This window comes from Canis lupus, chromosome 16, assembly GCF_048164855.1.
Source record: "Canis lupus baileyi chromosome 16, mCanLup2.hap1, whole genome shotgun sequence".
Classification (NCBI taxonomy): Eukaryota; Metazoa; Chordata; class Mammalia; order Carnivora; family Canidae; genus Canis; species Canis lupus.
The window spans coordinates 40,699,749-40,717,567 of NC_132853.1; the positions used below are offsets into that span (position 1 = coordinate 40,699,749).

The 17,819-nt window shown below is 41.1% G+C and overlaps 1 protein-coding gene across 18 annotated transcripts in view; it reads left to right on the top strand.

The window, feature by feature from the left end:
- The first annotated feature begins 6,411 nt into the window (after positions 1–6,411).
- Positions 6,412–17,819, top strand: part of ATP6V0A1 (ATPase H+ transporting V0 subunit a1) — a 64,522-nt gene continuing 53,114 nt past the window's right edge. For 13 of the 18 annotated variants that reach the window (XM_072780619.1, XM_072780626.1, XM_072780622.1 and 10 more), the window contains exons 1-2: positions 6,412–6,544; positions 8,540–8,703. In XM_072780619.1, the coding sequence (XP_072636720.1) occupies positions 8,587–8,703 (117 nt within the window). In that variant the 5' untranslated portion in view covers positions 6,412–6,544; positions 8,540–8,586. Of the gene's footprint in view, positions 6,873–8,539; positions 8,704–17,819 lie in introns of all 18 variants that reach the window. The other 5 variants (XM_072780621.1, XM_072780628.1, XM_072780624.1 and 2 more) reach the window with 2 other exon arrangements.

Consider the following 17,819-nt stretch of genomic DNA (forward strand, 5'->3'; position numbering starts at 1 on the left):
TATCTCAGTCAATGGAGCACAGGACTCTTAATCATGGGGTTGTGAGTTTGAGCCCCACGTTGGGCATAGGGCTTACTTAAATAAATAAAATCAGTTGCTTGGTAGAACAGTTTAAGAACTAGAGGTAAAAAAAAAAAAAAAAAAAGAACTAGAGGTCAGTTTTACATAGAAGGGAAAAACAAAAAATGATTTGACTAAACACAAACTATCATTAAGCTGAGCAACCTTGGGATCCCTGGGTGGCTCAGCAGTTTAGTGCCTGCCTTCAGCCCAGGGCATGATCCTAGAGTCCCAGGATCAAGTCCCGCATGGGGCTCCCTGCATAGAGCCTGCTTCTCCCTCTGCCTGTGTCTTTGCCTCTCTCTCTCTCTGTGTATCTCTGATGAATAAATAAATAAAATCTTTTTTAATAAATAAAAATCTTTAAAAAAATCGTGAAAAACAAAAAAGCTGAGCAACCTTCATCTAAAAAAATGCAGGCAAGCAAAAGTAAAATTTTAAATCACAGTTTTGCTGTCTGCTACCAACTACTTGCAAGTGAACAGTTGGAAAAATTGAGGGAAAAAAGGAAAAACATTTATTTTAATCCTTCCACTATATTGACAATTCTTGTAACTTTTTGAGACTCTTAGACAACTGCCTCTGTTGTCTTGTCTTGGCCATGAAGAACTAATTTCTGTAACTTTTGTTGAAGCATTTTCCCAAATGTTAAGGAATAGCTCAGTTTAGACACCCAGAACTGCATCACCTACTAAGCCTCCTATAGAACTGTTCCCATCTTCCAGGGCTGTATAATCAACAGCATTTTATACTTGATCTTGTTGGATATATGCTGTACTTGTTCAAGTAAAGAAAGGCTTCACATCCCAGAAATATTTTTTGTTTTCTTTCTTTCCTCCAGAAGCATACAAATAATTAGAGACAAAATCAACATAAATGCCTGATTATTCTGGATCAAAGTATTTTTAGAGGTTTTGGGCTAAGTTAGTGTATTTGCCTTCTATAATGAAAACAAAATCTGATTTTGGTCTAATATTAGTACTGTTTCTGTTCTATTTTATTAATCTTTGTCCCCTTCTCTGAATAAAATTCTATTCATCCTTTAATACCCATCCCAAATGTCATGTCTTCTTAAAGCCTTCCCTAGGACCAATGGGGCCAGTAATAGGTCTCTTCTCTTGGCTTCCATAACTTTCTGTTCTAGTCTTTGCTATATTACATCTGCTATATTACAGTTAGTGGTTTGTCTGTCTCCCCTGATGGACTGGTCTCCTTGCTCATCTTTGCATTTCTAGCTTCTATCATTATGCTCGGTATAAAGCACGCACTTAGTAGTAGATGCCTGCTAAAGGAATCATGGATTTTTGATGACTGAAAGCTATTTATAAAATAATTCTTGGGGCGCCTGGGTGGTTCAGTCGGTTAAGCATCTAACTCTTGATTTAGGCTCAGATCATGATCCTGTCAGGGTCGTGACATGAAGCCCCACATTAGGCTCCGCATTGAGTGTAGAGCCTGCTTGTCCCTCTCCCTCTATCTACCCCCCCTTGTGCTCTCTCTCTCTCAAATAAAATCTTTTTAAAAAGTACTCTTCATCATGAAATTTAGAGTGTTTTCTTGATAGGTATGCTTTGATGTAGAATAACTTTGAGAATTGTAAATTGAATACAAACATCAGAACAGCTATGTTAAACCTGATGATCCTATGAAGTTGGCACTGACTCCACACACGTTTTCTGATTTCTAGTTTCTGCTCTGAACCTTTCCCAGATGTCCCTCATATCTCTGTTACAAAAATAGAAGAATCTGTCACTGAAACTAACATTATGCTATGGGGTAACTAACTAGAATTTAACAAAAACTTGAAACATTAAAAAAGAGGAAAAAAAGAATCTATCACAAGGTTCCCCCCACCCAGATAATGAAGCCCATAAAATAAAGGGGATAAAGAAAAGAGTCAGGGTGTGATCATATTCCTTTTTGTGTGATACCTATGTTCTTTCGTTAGTAGATTTCTATTAGGAGGTCCCCATTTCTTTCAGGATCATCCATCCATTCACTCACTCATTCAAGAAATAGTGCTTACTATTGAATGAGTAGGCCCAATGCTAGGGGGAGAAAAGGAATTTATAGTTTGGTGATAGAAAAGAAAAAAAGCCAGGTGGAAACTACTGTGTTTTCATTTTCTTTTAATTTTAAGATTTGTTTATTTGAGAGAGTGTGCAGGGGCAAGGGAGAGAAGAATTTTAGCAGACTTCTCACTGAGCTCAGAGCTCAACATGGGGCTCAATCTCATGACCCTGAGGTCAGGAACTGAGCCAAAACCAAGAATCAGAAGCTCCACCAGCTGTATCCCCAGGAGCCCCAGTACTGTGTTTTCTAAAAGAGACGGAGACAAGTCCATGAGAGTCTCAATGAGGAAAATGAAGCTCAAGAAGGGGAACCAACTTGCTCAAGTTTACACATTTTGTAATTGTGAGAGCTGAGATTTCTCTTACATTTGATATTAGATGGAATAAATGGAGGAAGTGAGGAGCACCTGGGTGGCTCAGTCAGGTGAGTGTCTGCCTTTGGCTAGGGTGGTTGTCTCAGGGTCCTGGGATTGAGCCTTGCACAGGATTCCCTGCTCAGCGAGGAGCCTGCTTCTCCCTCTCCCTCTGCCTGCTACTCCCGCTGCTGTGCTGCTCTCTCTCTCTCTCTTAAATAAATAGATAAATAAACAAATAAAATCTTTTTTAAAAAATGGAAGAACTGAGTTTCAAGCTTGGTTGAATGGTACAAGAGCCTGTGGTCTGCTATACTACCTCATGCTGCTTTCATTGACTCTTGCTTTAGTATCTGAGAGAGGCTAATGGATCTGTACTGGGTTATTGGCAATGAAAATAAAAAGGATAAGTGGGTAGAGGCAAGAAATAAATATAGGACACATGATTAGCATGACATGGCAATTGCTTAAATGTGGGGGAAAAAAAGAAAGAATGGAATTAGAGATGGCTTAAGTTTGGAATCTGGGTAACCAGGAAAACAATAATGCCATTAGCAGGATTAATGATCTCAGGGGAGAAATGGGGTCAAACTGCCTGAGTTTTAAGCCTGCTCTGACGTTGACTAGCTGAGCAAATTATTGTGCCTCAATTTCACCACATCATCTATTTTTTTATGTTTTTTTTTTTTTTAAGATTTTATTTATCTATTCACGAGAGACACAGAGAGAGAGAGGCAGAGACACAGGCAGAGGGAGAAGCAGGCTCCATGCAGGGAGCCTGAGGTGGGACTCGACCTGGGTCTCTAGGCTCACACCCTGGGCTGAAGGTGGTGCTAAACCGCAGAGCCACCTGGGCTACCCTAAGATTTTTTTTTTTTTAAGATTTATTTATTCATGAGAGACACAGAGAAAGAGACAGAGATCTAGGCAGAGGGAGAAGGAGCCTGATACAGAACTCGATTCCAGGACCCTGGATCACAACCTGAGCCGAAGGCAGATGCTCAACCACTGAGCCACCCAGGCATCCCTAAATATTTTATTTTTAAAAAAATATTTATTTATTTAAGTAATCTCTACACCCAACATGGGTCTTAAACTCAAAACCCCGAGAGATCAAGAGTCCCATATTCTACAGACTGAGCCAGCCAGGTGCCCCTCACCATATCACCTATTAAATGGGAATAATATTAGTATCTGCCTCCTAGTTTTGTTATGAAGATTAAATGAATTCATGTTTATAAAGCACTTAGTAAAATGCCTATCACATGGTAAGTATGAATCATCGCACTCATCTCTTTCTCTAATTATTGGAACTTTATTTCTTACTGAACTGCAAACTCCTCTAAGGAAGTGTATCTGCTTCATTTTTCCAATCCCCAGCAGCAAGCACCATGTGTGCCACATGTTGGGCCCTCAGCAAGCATTTGTTGCCTGAATGGCATTATTCAGGCAGTTTGAAATTCTATCTTGGAGCCTTGGAGAAGGGAGGTGGATGGAAAAATAGGTGTGTGGGATGCCTGGGTGGTTCAGCAGTTGAGTGTCTGCCTTCAGCCCAGTGCGCGACCATGGGGTCCTGGGATCGAGTCCCTCATAGGGCTCCCTGCATGGAGCCGGCTTCTCTCTCTGCCTATGTCTCTGTCTCTCTCTGATTTTCTCATGAATAAATAAATAAAATCTTAGAAAAGCGAAAAAGAAAAATGGGTGTGAGTCCCACACATAGACAAGAAGCAGGACTGCCCAGGAAGAGAGCATGGAGGGAATGGAACACTGGAGAAAGATTGATGGCAGGAAATGAAAGGAGCCAGAAAACGAACCCTTGAGAGGATATACTTTCAAGGAAACCATGAAAAAAGAGAGTTCAAGTGGATTGAGGTGAGTCCAGATGAAAGCCTGTCTTAAAGGTGGAGTACTAAAATTTTGTGGTTAGCAAGCTGACTCTGAGGTTTAAAAAAAAGTTTGTTTTCTTTTTTTTTTGCTTTTTTTTTTTTTTTTTTGAGTCACAGAGGAAGGAAATGACAGTCATTGTGTAATAGTTTTCTTTCTTTCTTTTTTTTTTTTTTTTGTGTAATAGTTTTCTAAAACTTAACAGGCTTTCAAGTCTGGGTCTCTATTTGTCCTGCTGGGAAAGTTGAGACAGCTAGGGTACATTGAAGATCATAGGGAAAAGAGACGGTTTGGGCCTCTCCAAGGTGCTGCTTCTCAACTAAATCATAATGGAGTCACGTTATATCTTCACTCACAACATGAGATAGAAAATTCAAGTAAAATGTCCATTTTTGCCCTTCATTATTTCGTTTAGGCTGGTAAAGCAGGATTGATGATGTTTTTGCCAAGTAGACAAATTATCAGCATCAGGTTTTTGTCTGAAGTATCTCCCTCATTACAATTGAATCTCAATAGGGTTCCACCACCCATGGAGCCTGAATAACCAGTTTTCCCAGTTTTCCTGACTTAGCTCTGGTTACTACAATTTGGGATCCCTACTCCTTCTTAGGGAGTCAATATCAGTATTTGAGAAAAGTGTTTTTATAAATAGTAGGTAGCACTGATGTAGAAAATGTTAGGGTTCAGAGCTGATGGCCAAAGAGAATTCTTGAGACGTCTTTTGTGCAAAAAGGTGGTTTTATTAAAGCATGGGGATAGGACCCATGGGGAGAAAGAGCTGCACTGAGGTCATGAGGAGTGGCCGATTATATACTTCAAAGTTGGGAGAGGGTTAAGGATAGCATAAGTCTCTAAGGAATTTTGGAAGCAATGTTTTTAGGACCTTGAGCGGATTAGCTATTGTTGGGAAAAGGTCATTTATTACTCTTTAATAAAATCTTAGTCACGGGACCCTTCAGATATATATCAGTGGGTCATATGCTTGGGGGATGATTGCCAACATGTATCTTGAGGGTTAGAGATAAAGGAAGTTTCCAAAGCAATTTTTATATGTTAAAGTAGATTTACAGAATCCTGGGTGTCTGGCTAAGATTGCCTTTTGCCCTTAGCAAAGTATTAACATAGGGGCAGCTGAGTCCCTAGAGGAATGTCACTCTGCCTGTTTCAAGGACTTGTCCCTTGAAATTGTCCCTGGGCTTTAGGTAGTTACGGAAATTTAATTTTTCTTTTGCCTTTGCTTCCCACATCAACATCACTTCTGCATTTTCCTACATCAGCATCACTTTTGCATTTTAACAAACTTATTCTTTCAAAAATTTTGAGGAATAGAAAACCCTTAAGTGGTCAAAGGGGCCTGCAGGAATCCACCGAACAAGTAAAAAATGTACTGTCACAACATACGGCCTTATGGGTATTTTCCCACTAACTGGAGAAAGCTAGACCCTGATTCCTTGCTAGAGGGACTGAACCAAGTACCTTTTCCTATAAAGGGCTTTTCCATACTTAAGTGAACGAGCCACTTGTTCAAGGCTCTACTATGGATCTTAGCAAGGCGTTCGCTGCTCATTCAGGGGCTTCAATGTTCTCTTCTGTAAAATAACGAAAAAGGGTGCGTGTGTAACGCAGAGGAGACTGGACTGTAAGCGCTTTTTTTTTTTTTTTTTTTTTTGTAAGCACTTTTAATAAGCCGCCCTCCAGCTCTCAGGTCGTTTCATGTCTCCCCTTCCTTCATGTTCCTTTCCTCAAGAAAAGTTGTGTTTTTTTTTTTTTTTTTTGCATTTGAAAAGAAAGCAAGCAGGCAGCCTAGCCTCGAGGGCTAAGTGTTAGGGAGAAAGGATTCTGAAGGGCGCAGCGGCGGAGGCCGCAAAGCAGCCGCACCAGCAGCCCCCACAGGCAGCCCAGTCCCGCGGGGCCCGGAGTCACAGGCGCAGGAACAAGATGGCGTCAGCTCTCAGGGTCTTGCCTGCGCCCCCGCGACTCTGCACTGCGGCAGCCGACCCAGGCCTCTCCCCATTGGCTGACTGCAATGAGGTCATCGTGGGGGCGGGGCCGGCGGCTGCGCGGGGGCAGGGCTTTGCGGACGCACGCGCGTCGAGCGCCGCTGTCCCGAGCCGCTGAAGCTGCGGGCTTGGTCTGGGGCGGCTGCTTTGGCTGCGGCCCGGCCCCCGGCTGAAGGTGAGCGGGGGATGTAGGTACAGCGCGGCAGCGAGCGGCGTCGGAAGGGCACGGGAAATGCTCCTAACAGTCTCCTCGCTTGTCAAAAGGAATTAAGCAGGGACCTTAGGTCTCTGAGAGGAAATGAGGGGTTCACCCCTCTTCGGGCACCCCGCCTGAGGGCAGAGGAATCGGAGGTTCATTCCTCTTTGGAGGCCCTGAACCCTTCCCCCATTTAAGGCGGAGGCGGAGGAACAGAAGGTTACTGGGTAGGCAGAAGAATTTGGGGGGCTTCTTAAAGGGGCTTCCAATTCAATGGTCCCTCCCCCACCTTTAATCACTTCTGAAGGTAGGTGTGCCTGGGCTCAAGGGAATTCCTGCTTTCTCACTGGGTAGACAGGAAATGAAGCAGGTGAATTTGAATACCTCGTAGGAGGCGAGGACTGGATAACAATTGTGAGGCTGGGCGCCCGCCGCTTTATTTATACTTACGTTGTGCGGAATGAATTACTGTTTCTTCGTATTTTGTTTTGTGACATCCTCACCCCCGAATCGCTTTGGTCTGTTTAGTTTTCTCTTTGGCTCCAGCGGGAGAGATATGTTCTAGGGAGACTTGTAATCATTAAAGACCAGAAGGAGGGAGGCAACTCTGAGGCTGTCATTATTGGCAGCCCCTGAACTCTGCTGATCAGGCATGATTTTACCTGCTTCAGAGGTTGTGGAATCTCTCCTTGTTTTGGGGAGGATGTGGGAGGGTTTGTAACAGCTGTTTTGGGTGACTCAGGTATAGACCATTTTAAAGGCAGGCTACATAATCTCTTGAGAAATTGTTGCTTATGTCTGAGTGTGTTGTTTTGCTGCCTTGAACATCAAATGCCCAAAGGTATTGTCATTCAGATTTCTCAAAATGTCTTCCCGCCTTGCAGAGCAGTAACTCTTCCTTTGATGCCAGTTTCACGTATCATTATGGTTGCCCTCATGATACTAAAAATACTGTACGGTTTGCTGAGTTTAGATAGGGTACAGCCTGTGCCTCACAATAGCTGATTGAGAATAAATAATTGCAGTTTCAGGACCACTGATAGCGCCATTGTCTTTCATACTGGCCAAGGGTAAGACAGCCCTAAAAGGAAACCTTTATTGGCTCATGCATGAGAAGCTTTAACAGATGGAAGAATGTAATTAATCTTGAAGATGGGGATAAAAAAATAGAAAGCTACGGGGGTGGCAAGCTTGTTCTTTGTGGTTTGATAAAACTGCTTTGTCATTATCAATGTATTCCTGTCATGCTGGACTTGAAATTGAACTTAATTTGCAGGCTTTTTTTTTTTTTTTTTAAACTAGTAGGCTCCACACCCAAGGTGGGGCTTGAACTCATGACCCTGAGATCAAGAGTCACATGCTGTGCTAACTGAACCAGCCAGGTGCCCCTGCCCCCCACCTCCCTTCCTGAGATAATGCTGATGTGTTTAGATTCCTTTGGGAGAAAATGGTGTTTTCTGAGGAGTTAGGTTAAGCCCTTTAAAGTAGCCATAGCTCTAGGATAGTGCTGGGACTCCAGCAGTTAGAATGGGCAGTAGAGGTTAAAAAACTAGTCTCAACAGAGACATCCTTTATGAAAGGGTAATGTAGGTTTCTTCTGTTTGTTTCCTAACACAAGCCAAAAAAAGGTGCAGTGTGGACGTCACCAGATCATAATACCCTGTCCAGGGCATTTAAAGAGCTGTTTGGGAATCCCAGTTCCTGTTTTTGAACGTGGATACATTCTTATGTATTGAGACTCCTTAAAATGTTGTCATTTAATCCTGATGTTGACTGTGAAGGAAGTGACTTTTCATCAGGTACTCTGTGGGAGAGGATTTTGCAATTTTTGCAATTTCTCCTCTCAGTCCTTCTAAGCAGGATGTTAAAGATCTGTCTGCATAAGGTGGTAGACATGAAATGCAAAACAAAAGAGCCTTACTGTTGTTGTGTTTGCTCTTAGCCCTGTAATGCAGTTTTCTCTTTTTGCCTTAGGTTGGAGAGAAATCCAGGTACTCTGTTGACTGGTACTTCCCGCCACCATGGGGGAGCTTTTCCGGAGTGAGGAGATGACACTGGCTCAGCTTTTTCTACAGTCAGAAGCTGCTTATTGTTGCGTCAGTGAATTAGGGGAACTGGGAAAGGTTCAGTTTCGTGATGTAAGTAGTTGTGGGGCTGCTTCTTGAATACCGCTGAACTGTTTTTCTTAGGGGCAGTTGCCTTGTGATGAATGTTTTGCTTTTTATTTGCAAAAATAACATTATAGCACTGGCTTAATATTGGTAGAGTGTACATTTTCAATTGTCTCTCTAGAGGTAAGAATGTTTTGTGCCAATCTTTCCACGATTTTACTAACTCCCCCTTTGAGAATAATCCTAAGCAGTCTCAAGGTGATTGCCTGAGATGCAAGTAGAGGACACCACTCTAACCTGTTCAAGGCTTACACTTTGCTTTTGGCCTCTTTAATACCATAGCAAGTTATTTTTAAAAAATGTCATAGCTCTTCCATACAGTAGGAAGTATTTATTACAAAATTTGATGTGTCCTGTTACAGATGTATAAGTAAGCATATACTAAGATACTGAATCAACTTCTGTTGGAATGAATGAGGAGTGGTCAGAAAGGGGTGGAATTCATCAATATAGGCTTCCTGAAATTGGCATGCTGAAATTATAATCTGGTGACATAGTACATTTCTAATTCTCTTTGAACCTTTTTATACCTTCTGTTTTCTAATGTTCTTCCTGACTGATTCCTTCTCTGACCTTGTGGGGTCTCACTGCTGTCTTTCCCTAGCCTCTCTTTTATCTTCTCCACTGTGGCCCTCTGTGTCTGTTTCCCAAGCTCTCTCTGCTCTCTCTGGATGAGTTTCTCCATACCCTCATCTTCCTTATTCACCTTTTTTTGATGATCTCTTCTATTCTCAAATCTTCCACTTTTATTTAGTGAGTCCCAAATCTGTATCTCTGGCCCTGACAGCTCCCAAATGTCATCTCTAAATTTACAGCTCTCTAAGAATTCTATCATCTCTGCTTCTCCTGGTAGCATGTCTAAATCCTACCACTTACACCTTTTCCTAAACTATTTCTTCATTCTGATTTCCTAAAATTTGAGCTAATGCATCGATATTCTTCCAGTTTTCTAGACTTGAGACCTAAATCAAACCTAAGTCACCCTTAATTTGCAATCCTTCATTTGGTCTATGGTATCTTCCCCCTCCTAACACCCACTGTGTCTATTCAGCATTCTTCATTTTTACTTACGATGTATTGCAATCATAGGGAAAATTATAGGGAAAAACATAATGAATACCTGTGTTTCTACTAACATTCCACATACAATTGAAGGCTTCTGTGTATCCTTCCTCCATGCTATTTCTCTCCCCACCTCCCTAGAGGTAACCTCTGCATTGATTTTTGCTTTTTTTTTTTTTTTAATGTAAGCTCCATGCCCAGCATGAACTCAGCCAGAGACCAAGAGTTGCATGCTCTATTGACTAAGCAAACCATGAGCCCAGTTTTTGCTTTTATCATTCCATATATTTTTGTTTTTGTTTTTAAAAATTTTATTTGGGAGAGTGAGAATGAAGGGGAGAGAGAGAGAGAGAGCATGCATGCGCGCACAAGCAGTGGGGGAGGGGCAGAGAGAAAGGGAGAAGCAGACTCCCTGCTGAGCAGGGAGTCTGATGTGGGACTCCATCCCAAGACTCTGGGGTCATAACTTGAGCTGGAGACAGACCCTTAGCCAACTGAGCCACCCAAGTGCCCCTCCCAGGTGTTTTTTTTTTTTTCTCCCATGTGGTTTTTTTTTTTTTTTTATGATAGTCATACAGAGAGAGAGAGAGAGAGAGAGGCAGAGACATAGGCAGAGGGAGAAGCAGGCTCCATGCACCGGGAGCCTGACGTGGGATTCGATCCTGGGTCTCCAGGATCGCGCCCTGGGCCAAAGGCAGGCGCCAAACCGCTGCGCCACCCAGGGATCCCTCCCATGTGGTTTTTAAAAAAAATTTTCTGTGTATGTATATATCACTAAGTAGTCATATATACTAGTATAATTTTGCATGTTTTATTTATTTTTTAAAAATTTTTAAAAGATTATTTATTTATTAATAAGAGATACAGACAGAGAGGCAGAAACATATACACAGACTCCCTGCGGGGAGTCTGAATCAGGACTTGATCCCAGGACCACGGGACACAGCCTGAGCCAAAGGCAGACCCTCAACCACTGAGCCACCCAGGTGCCCCTATTTTGCATGTTTTAAAACTATATGCATGGTATATTGTATATATCCTTCAACAGTGCTTTTTGTTTTTTATTTTATTTATTTATTTTTTAGAATTTATTTATTCATGAGACACACACACACACACACACACACACACAGGCAGAGGAAGAAGCAGGCACATGCAGGGAGCCTGAAGTGGGACTGGATCCCGGGTCTCCAGGATCACGCCCAGGGCTGAAGGCGGCGCTAAACCACTGAGCTACCCGGGCTGCCCAACACTGTGCTTTTTAAATTCATTATTTATGAGATTTGACCATGGGGTACAGGTAGTACTAGTTCATTTCTTTAAATGGCTTTATAGTTATTATATACACAGTCTATCATGTTTTCCTTATGATGAACAGTTCTTTGTTATTACAGTGTTGCAAGCAAGATTCTTGTATGTCTCTTGGTATACATGCAGGATAGTTTCTCCAGAGCAGTGGTTCTCAAACGTTTTGGTCTAAGGGCCTCTTTACACTCCAAAAACATGATTGAGGACCCCAAAGTTTTTATGTGAGTTATAGCTATCAATATTTATTGTATTGGAAATTAAAACTGAGATATGCTTAAAATGCTTATTTACTTAAAAATCACAAAAATAAACCTGGTATGTGTTATATCATAAATAACTTTTTTTTTTTTAAGATGTCATTTATTTATTCATGAGAGACACACAGAGAGAGGCAGAGACACAGGCAGAGGGAGAAGCAGGCTTCATTTAGGAAGCCTGATGCAGAACTCAATCCCTCTGGGATCACACCCTGAGTCAAAGGCAGATGCTCAATTACTGAGCCACCTATGTGTCCCACATAAATAACCTTTTTATGAAAAATAACTATATTTTCTGAAACAGAAAACAAAAATAGAGGAATGGCATTGTGTTTACATTTTTGAAAATCTTTTTAATGTCTGAATTAATAAAAGATAGCTGGATTCTCCTATCTGCTTCTGTAGTCATCTGGCTGCAATGTATACCATGAGCCTCTGGTAAACTTCACTGAACACTCATGAGAGAGAGAGGATGAAAAAGGCAAATGATGTTCTAGTGTTACTGTGTAGAGTATTGATCTCAAAGACTTGCTGCTGTGTCAGGGATTATAAGTATGGCATTGCTGAGTATGGTGGGCCTCTTTAACTGTGACGTGTGTTAAAGCCTACTTGACAGTGTCATACCTGTTCAAATTAACGATTGTTGGTTGAAAGTTCCTGTTGTTTTATAACTGTGTCAATATAGCTTAAAGAAATTTGCCAATATGATGGGTGTGAGATGCTATATTTTTTGTTTTAATTTGCATTTTCTTGGTTAGTACACTGGGTATCTTTTATCTGTTTTTTTTTTTTTAAGATTTTATTTATTTATTCACGAGAGACACAGAGAGGCAGAGACATAGGCAGAGGGAGAAGCAGGCTCCATGCAGGGAGCCCGATGGGGGACTCGATCCTGGGACTCTAGGATCGCACCCTGGGCTGAAGGCAGGTGCTAAACCACTGAGCCACCCAGGTGTCCCTCTTTTTATCTGTTTATTGGACATAAGGGGTTTCATTTCCCATGAATGTGTTGTCCATACCATCTGCTTGTTTTTCATTGGATTGCTTGTCTGGCTTATTGACTTGTAGAATATGTAAAAGTTCTTCTTATCTACTGGAAGCTAATCTTTTTCTAATCCTTTACTGACAATTTGGCTTGTCTTTTTCCTTTGTTTATGGTATATGTTGTCATGTAAAAGTTATTGTTCTTTTTTGCTTGTTGGTATTTTTTGCCCTTAATTTTTATTTTGAAAATTTCAAGGCTGAATACTCTGGTGTGGATTCATCAGTTGTTAACATTTTGCTATATTTGATAAAATCTTTTTTATTGCACCATTGGAGAGTAAACTATTTTCTCCTTTCAAATCATTTTATTTTATTTTATTTTATTTTATTTTATTTTATTTTATTTTATTATTTTATTTTTCCAAATACATAAGGACCATTACTAACGTGTTGAAGAAGAGTAACAGCAAACTAATACTGGTTGGGATTGTGTTCAGCTGTATGTAACTGAAAACCCAAGTGATAGGGGTGTACTTTTCTCATGGAACATGAAGCTGAGCTTCACGTTATCATCAGTGTTCTAGTAAGATCATTCTGTATCTCTTTTTTGCCTTTGAGCATTTGGCTTTTGTACTTGTAGATGACCACCACAGTTCCAGGTGTTACATCCATATTCTAGGCAAGAAGAAGAAAGTGGAGGGAAGATGGAGAAATGGTTTTATCAGGAGAAAAAACAACAACAAAAAAATCCTCAGAAATCCTCAGGAGACTTTCCTAATTTATGTTAACCAGTTTTTTGTTTTGCTTTTTTTTTTAAGATTTTAGGGCAGCCCCGGTGGCACAGCGGTTTGGCGGTGGCACAGCGGTTTGGCGCCGCCTGCAGCCCGGGGCGTGATCCTGGAGACCCTGGATCGAGTCCCATGTCAGGCTCTCTGCATGGAGCCTGCTTCTCCCTCTGCCTGTGTCTCTGCCTCTCATTCTCTCTCTGTGTCTCTATAAATAAATAAATAAAATCTTAAAAAAATAATAAATAAAGATTTTATTTATTTATTCATGAGAAACACAGAAAGAGAGGCAGAGACACACACAGGCAGAGGGAGAAGCAGGCTCCATGCAGGGACCCCCATGTGGGACTCAGTCCTGGGACTCCAGGATCGTGCCCTGGGCCGAAGGCAGGTGCCAAACTGCTGAGTCACCCAGGGATCCCCTGTGTTAACCAGAATTATGACATAGTCTAGCTGCAAGGGAGTCTGGGAAAAGTGGTTTTTCAACTGAGCAGTAACTGCCTTGAACAAATTGAGATTTTTGTTAATAAGGAAGTAGGGTATTATCTGTTACATGGCATTCTTGTCTATGCTCCTGACTTTAAGGAGAATCTTTTTTAATTCACAAATTAATTTTTATTAATTTTAAGTTTATTTATTTAAGTAATCTCTACACCCAGTGGGGGCTTGAACTCAGTGACCCCAAGATCAAGAGTCACGTGCTCTTGCGACTGAGCCAGCCAGGTGCCCCAATATTTCACAATGTAAATAGAACATTTACTCTTAAATTCTTGGAAAATTCTATTAAATTATAGATTCCTTTCAATTTCTGATTTTATTGCCATAAATGATTATGGAATTTTATGGGTTGCCTTTTCTTCATTTATTGAGGTTATCACCACAGTCAGCTTTAGAATTTTTATTACCCAAGACAAGAGACTCTATACCATTAACAGTCACTGCCTATTTCCTCCCAATCCCCCTCTTCCCATCACACTCCCTGACAGCCACTAATCTACTTTCAGTTTCTATGGATTTGCCTATTCTGAACATTTCATGTCAATAGAATCATATACTATGTAGTCTTTTCTGACTGGCTTCTTTCATCTGGCATGTTTTCAAGGTTCGTCCATGTTGTATCTTGTATCTATTTTTCCTGTGAAATTATGCAATTGTGAAATTGTATTAAAATGAGTGTATTAAAAAAAAGTGTATTAAAATGAGTGTCAGTTTCAGGTATAAGGCAGAGTTGTTATCTATCTTCTCGGCAAAAGATACCACTCTGGGTTTTAGAGAGACAATTGAATAAGACATTTTCCTCACTCAACTTGTTCAAAATCTTCTGTGACTCACCTGTCTCCTTATCCAGGCTTCTCTTTGACATACTTCTCTACTGTTCAGCCCCTTATTGTTTAACACTTAAAATCACAATGACAGTTTGCATTCTTTTGATCAATGCATGTTGAGTATTTTTTTTTTTAATTTTTTAATTTTTTTTATTTTATTTATGATAGTCACACAGAGAGAGAGAGGCAGAGACACAGGCATAGGGAGAAGCAGGCTCCATGCACTGGGAGCCCAACGTGGGATTCGATCCCGGGTCTCCAGGATCGCGCCCTGGGTCAAAGTCAGGCACCAAACCGCTGCGCCACCCAGGGATCCCGCATGTTGAGTATTTTACATTATTATCGGAGGCATTTCTCCCAGCATCCCTGAGAAGTAGAACCTACTTTTATTTTTAAATTTTTTTAAATTTTTTATTTATTTATGATAGTCCCACACACAGAGAGAGAGAGAGAGAGAGGCAGAGACACAGGCAGAGGCAGAAGCAGGCTCCATGCACCGGGAGCCCGACGTGGAACTCGATCCCGGATCTCCAGGATCGCGCCCTGGGCCAAAGGCAGGCGCCAAACCGCTGTGCCACCCAGGGATCCCCTAGAACCTACTTTTAAATAGTGGAATTTATCATTCTCATTTTCCAGACTAGGAACCTATGACATAGATGAAAATAGCTATCCAGGACACACAGATCTGTACCCCCAGACTGTCTGACTCCTCTGCTTATGTTTTTTTATTTTATTTTAAGATTTTATTCATTATTTAAGAGGCACAGAGAGAGGGGCAGAGACACAGTCAGTGGGAGAATCATGCTCCCTGTGGGGAGCCTGATGTGGGACTCAATCCCAGGACTCTGGGATCATGACCTGAGCCAAAGGCAGATGCTCAACCACTGAGCCACCCAGGCATCCCTGCCTATGTTCTTTTAAATTGAGATAGGCCAAAAAAAGTCACCATTTTACAGTGTACAATTCATTGGTTTTTAGTGTATTCACAGTTATGCAGCTGTCACCACTAATTCCAAAACATTTCATTATCCTCAAAAGAAGCCTTGTACCCATTAGCAATCACTCCTCATGACTCCCTCCACCACCCTGACCAACTACTTAATCTCTATCTCTACGGATTTCCCTATTTTGGACATTAAACATGATTGGAATCATATGTTGCCTTTTGTGTCTTGATTCTTTGGCCTACTATATTGTTTTCAGGGTTCATCAACGTTGTAGCTTGTATTAAGACTTCATTCCTTTTTATGGCTGAGTGATATTCTGTGGTATGTATATACTGCCATTTGTTTATTCATTCATCAGTTGATAAGCATATTTGGGTTGTTTCTACTTTTTGACTCTTGTCAGTAATGCTGCTCTAAGCATTTGTGTACAAGTATTTGTTTGAGTGCTTATACCTAAGGGTGGAATTGCTGGGTCATATGGTAATTCTGTGTTTAATTTTTTGAGGAACCTCCAGACTACTTTTTCTTTTTTTAAATATTTTATTTATTTATTCATGACAGAGAGAGAGAGCGAGAGAGAGGCAGACAGAGACACAGGCAGAGGGAGAAGCAGGCTCCATGCAGGGAGCCTGATGCAGGACTGGATCCCAGGTCTCCAGGCTCACACCCCGAGCTAAAGGCAGCACTATACCACTGGGCCACCGGTGCTGCCCAAGACTACTTTTCACAGCAGCCACACACCAGCAATATACAAGGGTTCCAATTTTTTTCCACCTCACCGATAATGGCTATTTTCCATTTAAAAATTTTATTATAGCTGTCCTAATGGCTATGAAGTTGTATCTCATAGTGGTTTTTTTTTTTTTTTTTTTTAAGATTTTATTTATTTCTGAGAATACACAGAGAGGAGAGAGAGAAGCAGAGACACAGGCAGAGGGAGAAGCAGGTGCCATGCAAGGAGCCTGACGTGGGACTCGATCCCGGGTCTCCAGGATCAGGCCCTGGGCCAAAGGCGGCACTAAACCGCTGAGACACCCAGGCTGCCCTGGTTTTTCTTTTTAAGATTATTTATTTATGGGATCCCTGGGTGGCGCAGCGGCTTAGCGCCTGCCTTTGGCCCAGGGCACGATCCTGGAGACCCGGGATCGAATCCCACATCGGGCTCCCGGTGCATGGAGCCTGCTTCTCCCTCTGCCTGTGTCTCTGCCTCTCTCTCTCTTTCTCTGTGACTATCATAAAAAAAAAAAAAAGATATTTATTTATTTATTCATGAGAAATAGAGAGAGAGACATAGGCAGAGGAAAACAGGCTTCCCGAGGGGAGCCTGATGTGGGGACTTCATCCCAGGACTCCGGTATCACGCCCAGAGCCAAAGGTAGAGGGTTCAACTGCTGAGCCACCCAGGCATCCCTCATAGTGGTTTTGATTTGCATTTCAAATGGCCAGTTATGTGGAGCATCTTTTCATATGCTTATTGTCCATTTGTATAAATTTTTTTTTTTTAATTCTAAAATCATCCTTGCAAGCCTGGGTAACCCAACTTGGTCATTAGTTGTATTTTGAAAGAATTTGGAGGATGGTTTCCTAATATTATATTAGGATTTTTTTCACTTATATAGTAGTCCCTTTTTTTATCCCTGGAGGATACATTCCAAGTATATACATACCACTGTGGGTGCTTGAACCCACAGATAGTACTAAACCCAAATATGCATATTGTATTTTGCTATACATACATACCTATGATAAAGTTTAATTTATAAAGTAGGCACAGTAAGAGATTAACAAACAATAATAACATAGAACAATTATAGTCCTACACTTTAATGAAAGTATGTGAATGTGGTCAATCTCTCAATATCATATTATACTGTACTACTTGGGAGGATATGAGAGGATAAAATGCCTTTGTAAGGAGAAGAATGAGGTGGATGATGTAGGCTTGGTGACATAGCATTAGTCTACTTTGACTTTCTGACCAAAGGAGGATCACTTGCTTCCGGACCACAGTTGACTGCAGTAACTAAAACCATGAATAAGGGGAAACTGCTATATCAATAAGTGATATTGGCTTTTATTTTTATTTTAATTAAATTAATTAATTAATTTTGATATTGGCTTTTAGTGTCCTTTCTGAAACTACTATTATCTGGTATCAAGTTTATACTGACCAATCTTACTAATTGAAGAGTGTTCCTTCATTTTTCCACTTTTGAACAATTTTTCAAAGATTTGGGCTTTTCTAGTCTTTGAAAGATTAGTAGAAACTATCTTTAAACGTTGTAGGCTTGATAGTCTTATTTTTAAAATAACCCCAGTGTGGGGCTTGAGCTCACAGCCCTGAGATCAAGAGTACATATTCCACGGACTGAGCCAGTGAGGCGCCGATAGGCCTGATATTTTTAGATGGATATA